The 7,750-nt window shown below is 41.9% G+C and overlaps 1 protein-coding gene across 1 annotated transcript; it reads right to left on the bottom strand.

Annotated features, from left to right (window-relative positions):
- Positions 1 to 4,961: 4,961 nt before the first annotated feature.
- LOC133061169 (small ribosomal subunit protein eS12-like) lies at positions 4,962 to 5,412 on the bottom strand. Its single transcript, XM_061149156.1, has one exon. It carries the CDS (start codon positions 5,404 to 5,406, stop codon positions 5,008 to 5,010), a length of 399 nt encoding a protein of 132 aa, XP_061005139.1. The 5' UTR covers positions 5,407 to 5,412; the 3' UTR covers positions 4,962 to 5,007.
- Between the last annotated feature and the right edge of the window lie 2,338 nt (positions 5,413 to 7,750).

Genomic DNA, 7,750 nt, shown 5'->3' with positions numbered 1-7,750 from the left:
CTGACTGTGGCTCAGATCATGAACTCCTTATTGCCAAGTTCAGACTGAAATTGAAGAAAATGGAGAAAACCACTAGATCATTCAGGTATGACCTAAATCAAATCCCTTATGGCTATACAGTGGAAGTGAGAAATAGATTTAAGGGACTATATCTGATAGAGAGAGTGCCTGATGAACTATGGACAGAGGTTCATGACATTGTATGGGAGACAGGGAGCAAGACCATCCCCAAGAAAAAGAAATGCAAAAAAGCAAAATGGCTGAAAAAGATTCTTTAGGATTCATTCAGTTCAGTCACTTGGTCAAGTCCAGCTCTTTGCTAACCCATAGATTGCAGAAAACCAGGCTTCCCTGTTCATTACCAACTCTCAGATCTTGCTCAAACTCATGTCCATCAAGTCAGTGATGCCATTCAACCATCTCATCCTCTATTATCCCCTTCTCCTCCTGCCTTCAATCTTTCCCAGCATCAGGGCCTTTTCCAGTGAATCAGTTCTTTGTGGGATAGAAACACAAAGATGGCACCTAAGAAGATTCTTTGGGATGGCAGTTGTAAAAGGACCTATTGACCTGGGGCTGAAGAAGTGTTGTTTATTGCACAACTCTAATCATTAGAGGCAGACAATTTTGATTCTTGATCAGATTGTAAAAGAGCATTTAATCCTTATATTTATTGCTGGTATTTCCGTTGCTTTGATTTTGAATTGCCCGTACAATTTAAGTAACTCATTGATTAAGCTTTCTCTTCTGTCTGTTGTACGAAAGATGGACATGCCCCCCACATTTTTTCCCCTGTTTTTGTAATTATCCTAAATTTTCCCTGAACCTGGATGAGCAATATTTGGAAGTTTCCACTCATTTAATGGGAAATGTCTTGTTCCTTAATAGTTTTACTTAAATGACATCTATCTTTGCAAGCAGATCCCTTGGAGGTGTTCATGGCAACTCATTCTTGTATTCTTGCCCAGAGAATCTCATGGACAGAGGAGCCTGGTGGACTGTGGTCCACAGAGTCACAAAGAGTTGGACACAACTGAAGCAACTGAGCATCCATGCATATCTTCACAAGGGAGTTCCAGAAAAACATCTATTTTTGCTTTATTGACTATGCCAAAGCCTCCGACTGTGTGGATCACAATAAACTGTGGAAAATTCTGAAAGAGATGAGAATACCAGACCACCTGACCTGCCTCTTGAGAAACCTATATGCAGGTCAGGAAGCAATAGTTAGAACTGAACATGGAACAACAGACTGGTTCCAAATAGGAAAAGGAGTACGTCAAGGCTGTATATTGTCACCCTGCTTATTTAACTTATATGCAGAGTACATCATGAGAAATGCTGGGCTGGAGGAAGCACAAGCTGGTATCAAGATTGCTGGGAGAAATATCAAGTGTTAGTCGCTCAGTCTTGTCCGACTGTTTGTGACCCCATGGACTACAGCTTGCGAGCATCCTCTGTCCATGGGATTCTCCAGGCAATAGTACTGGAGTGGGTTGCCATTCCCTTCTCCAGAGGATCTTCCTGACCCAGAGATTGAACCCAGGTCTCCTGCATTGCAGGCAGACTGTTTATTGTCTGAGCTACAGGAAAGTCCTATATCTATCATAGTCACTTATAAAAATTAATCATCAAATATGTATCTCCCAGTAGAATCTATATTGAAAGGAAAATGTGAATAAGTAGATTGACCTCATATGGTCTCACTGTCAGAAGTGCCCTTAAATATGGAGCTGCAAAATTTTGAAGTTCATATTTTATTACTGTGTAAAAAATTCCATCTATAATTGACTCCTTGAGGTATGGAAGATTGGTGTCCAAGTATGAGGGGGCTGTACTTTGGAATGAATGACTGGTGAGTGTGTTTTATGCTTTCCCCCCCCAGGATTATTTCTTTTTTGTTTCAAAAATTTCTGTTCTCCCCACAATTATGACCCCTCTATTGCTCTGAACAAAGGATCTCCTATTTTTTAAATTGTGTCATAACCACTAAAGAATCAGAAGCAGTGAATAAACAATATCAAAGTAGACCATTGTATACCTCCTTACTGGTCAGGGGTCTTCAGTCTTCCTGATCAAAAGATGAGTCACAAGAATTCCTGAATTTCCACACAGTCATGTGATTCAAGATCATCATTTATTTCTACACAATATACATGTCCTTTCAATCTCTACAGGTTCCCTGGAATAGAACCTTAAAGTGGTTAATTGATAATGTAGCTATGTGAAAATTTTATTTATTTTTAAATTTCTTAAAGAAGTGCTTTTTAAAAAAAATCCTGATTTCTTGTTTATTTCTTACTTTTGGCTATGCTGTGTCTTCATTTCTGCACAGACTTTTCTTTAGTTGCAGCGAGCGAGGGCTACTCTCTAGTCGTGGTTCCCATGCTTCTCATAGCAGTGGCTTCTCTTATTGTGGAGCACAGCCTGTAGGACACTTCAGCTCAGTTCAGTCGCTCAGTCCTGTCCGACTCTTTGCGATCCCATGAACTGCAGCACGCCAGGCCTCCCTGTCCATCACCAACTTCTGGAGTCCACCCAAACCCATGTTCATCGAGTCAGTGATGCCATCCAGCCATCTCATCCTCTGTCATCCACTTCTCCTCCTGCCCTCAATATTTCTCGGCATCAGGGTCTTTTCCAATGAGTCAGCTCTTCTCATCAGGAGGCCAAAGTACTGGAGTTTCAGCTTCAGCATCAGTCCTTCCAATGAACACACAGGACTGATCTCTTTTAGGATGAACTGGTTTGATCCCCTTGCAGTCCAAGGGACTCTCAAGAGTCTTCTCCAACAATACAATTCAAAAGCATCAAATCTTCTGTGCTCAGCTTTCTTTATAGTCCAACTCTCACATCCATACATGACTACTGGAAAACCCATAGCCTTGACTAGATGGACCTTTGTTGGCAAAGTAATGTCTCTGTTTTTTAATATGCTGTCTAGGTTGGTCATAACTTTCCATCCAAGGAGCAAGCGTCATTTAATTTCATGGCTGCAGTCACCATCTGCAGTGATTTTGGAGCCCAGGAAATAAAGTCAGTCACTGTTTCCACTGTTTCCCCATCTATTTTCCAGGAAGTGATGGGACCAGATGGCATGATCTTAGATTTCTGTATGTTGAGCTGTAAGCCAGCTTTTTCACTCTCCTCTTTCACTTTCATCAAGAGGCTTTTTAGTTCCTCTTCACTTTCTGCCATAAGGGTGGTGTCATCTGCATATCTGAGGTTATTGATATTTCTCCCGGCAATCTTAATTCCAGCTTGTGCTTCCTCCAGCCCAGCGTTTCTCATGATGTACTCTGCATATAAGTTAAATAAGCAGGGTGACAATGTACAGTCTTGACGTACTCCTTTTCCTATTTGGAACCAGTCTGTTGTTCCATGTCCAGTTCTAACTGTTACTTCCTGACCTGCAAAGAGGTTTCTCAAGAGGCAGGTCAGGTGGTCTGGTATTCACATCTCTTTCAGAATTTTCCACAGTTTATTGTGATCCACACAGTCGAAGCCTAAGCAGAAATAGATGTTTTTCTGGAATTTTCTTGCTTTTTCAGTGATCCAGCGGATGTTGGCAATTTGATCTCTGGTTCCTCTGCCTTTTCTAAAACCAGCTTGAATATCTGGAAGTTCACGGTTCACGTATTGCTGAAGTCTGTCTTGGAGAATTTTGAGCATTACTTTACTAGCGTGTGCGATGAGTGCAATTGTGGGGCAGTTTGAGCATTCTTTGAGATTGCCTTTCTTTGAGATTGGAATGAAAACTAACCTTTCCCAGTCCTGTGGCCATTGCTGAGTTTTCCAAATTTGTTGACATGTTGAGTGCAGCACTTTAACAGCATCATCTTCCAGGATTTGAAATATGTAAAGTGGAATTCTATCACTTCCACTAGCTTTGTTTATAGTGATTCTTCCTAAGGCCCACCTAACTTCATATTCCAGGATGCCTGGCTCTAGGTGAGTGATCACAGCATCGTGATTATCTGTGTCATGAAGATTTTTTTGGTACAGTTCTTCTGTGTATTCTTGCCACCTCTTCTTAATATCTTCAGTTTGGTTAGTTCTATGTGATTATGGTTTTCATTCTGTCTGCCCTCTGATGGATAAGGATAATAGGCTTGTGGAAGCTTCCTGATGGGAGAGACTGACTGTGTGGGAAACTAGGTCTTATTCTGATGGGCAGAGCCATGCTCAGTAAATCTTTAATCCAACTCTCTGTTGATGGGTGAGGCTGTGTTCTCTCCCTGTTGTTTGACCTGAGGCAAACTGTGGTAGGGGTAATTGTAGCAATGGTGACCTTCAAAAGGACTTGTGCACACAATGTTATATTCAGTGACTGGGCCCTGCAGCAGGCCACTGTCGACCCAAGACTTCACCAGAGACTCCTGGACACTCACAGGAAAGTCTGGCTCAGTCTCTTGTGGGGACACTGCTCCTGTCTCTTGGCTTCTGGTGTGCACAAAGTTTTGTACTTTGTTTATACAAACAAACATGTACTTCAAATCTGTTTCCCATCCTGTGGAAGTTCTGTAATCAAATCTCACTGGCCTCCAAAGAGAATTCCCGGGGCGTTGTCAGTTCCTTTGCCAGATCCCCATGTTGGGAAATCTATTGTGGGTCCTAGAACTTTCTTAACAGTGCGAGAATTTCTTTGGTATAATTGTTCTGTGGTTTGTGGGTCTTCTGCTCAGTGGCTCTATCGTGGGGCAAGTGGTAACCTCCTCCAAGAGGGCTTATGCCGCACACTGCATGACCCAGGTCTACTGCAGCCAGAGCCCATGTCCCCATGGCTGGCCACTGCTGACCCATGCCTCTGTAGGAGATACTCAAACACTCAAAGGCAGGTCTGGCTCAGTCTCTGTGGGGTCTCTGGGTCCTAGTGTGCACAAGGCTTTGTTTGAGCCATCTGAGCATCTCTGGTGGGTATGGGGCTTGATTCTAAACATGATTTTGTCCCTCCTATCATCTTTTTTTTTTTTTTTTTGAAAAACAAGAGCTCAATTTTTTATTTCGTCATTTCTTGCATTTGAAGTACTCCTCGATGACATCCTTGGCCTGAGATTCTTTGCCATAGTCCTTAACTACCACACAACTGCAACCAACCACTTTATGGAGTTTTCCCTCTCTGTGAATTTTATAGAGGCCTACCCATTCCCCTAGTTTCTTGTTGTCATCAACCTTAATCAGGTTGATTTGATGCTCAGCACAAAGGGCCTCCACCAACTTGACATACATAGGCTCATCACAGTTGGATGCAAGCACACACAGATGGGCTTGGCACTTGTCTAAAGCTTTTGCAGCTTCACGAATTCCACGTGTTAAGCCATCGTGGATGAGGGCGGTCTTCAGCAGCTCTTGCAGAGCAGTATTAACGTCCATTACACCTCCAGCAGCAATGCCGTCCTCGGCCATGGCGGTGGGTTATGGGTGGAGTCAAATCTTGAATGCATCCGAGCCGCGGCGGCAGGGAAAGAGCCCCTCCTATCGTCTTGTTGGGGCTTCTCATTTGCCCTTGGACATGGGGCATTAACACCATGGAATACTATTCAGCAATGGAAAGAAATGAGCTTTCAATACACTCAGAACTTGTTGCAATTCTGTATTGCAACAGAATTATACTTGAGTGAAAATAAGTTAGTATCAAAAGGCTATAGGTTACATACTATATGATTCCATTTATATAACACTTTCAAAATGACAAAATTAAAGAGATGGAAAACAGAATAGTAATAGGCCTTGGAGTACAAAATGAAGCAGGGCAAAGGCTAACAGAGTTTTGCCAAGAGAATGCACTGGTCATAAAACACCCTCTTCCAACAACACAAGGGATGACTGTATACATGGGCATCACCAGATGCTCAATACTGAATCAGATTGATTATATTATTTTCAGTCAAAGATGGAAAAGCTCTATACAGTCAGCAAAAACAAGACCAGGAGCTGACTGTGGCTCAGATCATGAACTCCTTATTGCAAAATTCAGACTTAAATTGAAGTAGGGAAAACCACTGAATCTGCCTATAATTCAGGAGACCTGGGTTCGATTCCTGGGTCAGAAAGATGCCCTGGAGAGGGGAATGGCAACCCACTGCAGTATTCTTGCCTGGAGAATCCCATGGACACAGGATCCTGGCAGACGACCCTCTATGGAGTCGCAAACAGTTAGGGACAATTCAGGTATGACCTAAATCAAATCACTTAGGATTATACAGTGGAAGTGACAAACAGATTCAAGGGTGTAGATCTGATAGACAGAGTGCCTGAAGAACTATGGACATAGGTTCATGACATTGTACAGGAGGCAGTGATCAAGACCATCCCTGAGAAAAAGAAATGTAAAAAGGCAAAATGGCTGTCTAAGGAGGCCTTATAAATAGCTGAAAAAGAAGCAAAGCTAAAGGCAAAGGAGAAAAGCAAAGATATACCCATCTGAATGCAGAGTTCCAAAGAAGAGCAAGGAGAGATAAGAAAGCCTTCCTCATTGAACAATGCAAAGAAATAGACAAAAACAACAGAATGGGAAAGACTAGAGATCTCTTCTAGAAAATCAGAAATACCAAGAGAACATTTCATGCAAAGATGAGCACAATAAAGGCCAGAAATGGTATGGACATAACAGAAGCAGAAAATATTAAGAAGAGGTGGCAAGAATACACAGATGAACTATACAAAAAAAGATCATGACCCAGATAACCATGATGGTGTGATCACTCACTTAGAGCCAGACATCTTGGAGTGTGAAGTCAAATGGACCTTAGGAAGCATCACTACAAACAAAGCTAGTGGAGGTGATGGAATTCTAGTTGAGCTATTTCAAATCCTGAAAGATGATGCTGTGAAGGTGCTCAATATGCCAACAAATTGGAAAACTCAGCAGTGGCTGAACTCAGAGTGGCTGGAAAAGGTCAGTTTTCATTTCAATCCCAAAGAAAGGCAATGCCAAAGAATATTCAAACTACTGGACGATTTCACTCTTTTCACATGCTGGCAAAATAATACTCAAAATTCTCCAAGCCAGGCTTCAACAATACGTGAACCATGAACTTCCAGATGTTCAAGCTATATTTGGAAAAGGCAGAAGAACAAGAGATCAAATTGCCAACATCAGTTGAATCATAGAAAAAGTAAGAGAGTTCGGGAAAAACATCTACTTTAATGACTATGCCAAAGACTTTGATTGTATGGATCACAATGAACTGTGGAAAATTCTTAAAGAGATGGACATACCAGACCACCTTACCTACCTCCTGAGAAATCTGTATACAGGTCAAGACGCAATGGTTAGAACTGGACATGGGACAATGGACTCCTTACCAAATTGGCAAAGGAGTGCGTCAAGGCTGTATATTGTCACCCTGCTTATTTAACTTATATGCAGAGTACATCATGAGAAACCCTGGGCTGGAGGAAGCACAAACTGGAATCAAGATTGCTGGGAGAAATATCAATAACCTCAGATATGCAGATGATGCCACCCTTATGGCAGAAAGTGAAGAAGAACTAAAGAACCTCTTGATGGAAGTGAAAGAGGAGAGTGAAAAAGCTGGCCTAAAACTCAACATTCAAAAATCTAAAATCATGGCATCCGGTCCCATCACTTCATGGCAAATAGATGGGGAAACAATGGAAACAGTGACAGACTTTATTTTCTTTGGCTCCAAAATCACTGCATATGCTGACTGCAGCCATGATATTAAAAGACGCTTGCTCCTTGGAAGAAAATCTATGACAAACGTAGACAGCATATTAAAAAGCA

This window comes from Dama dama, chromosome 9, assembly GCF_033118175.1.
Source record: "Dama dama isolate Ldn47 chromosome 9, ASM3311817v1, whole genome shotgun sequence".
NCBI classification, from domain to species: domain Eukaryota; kingdom Metazoa; phylum Chordata; class Mammalia; order Artiodactyla; family Cervidae; genus Dama; species Dama dama.
The sequence above is the reverse complement of the archived record's forward strand: the minus strand, read 5'-3'. Positions and strand labels throughout refer to the sequence as shown.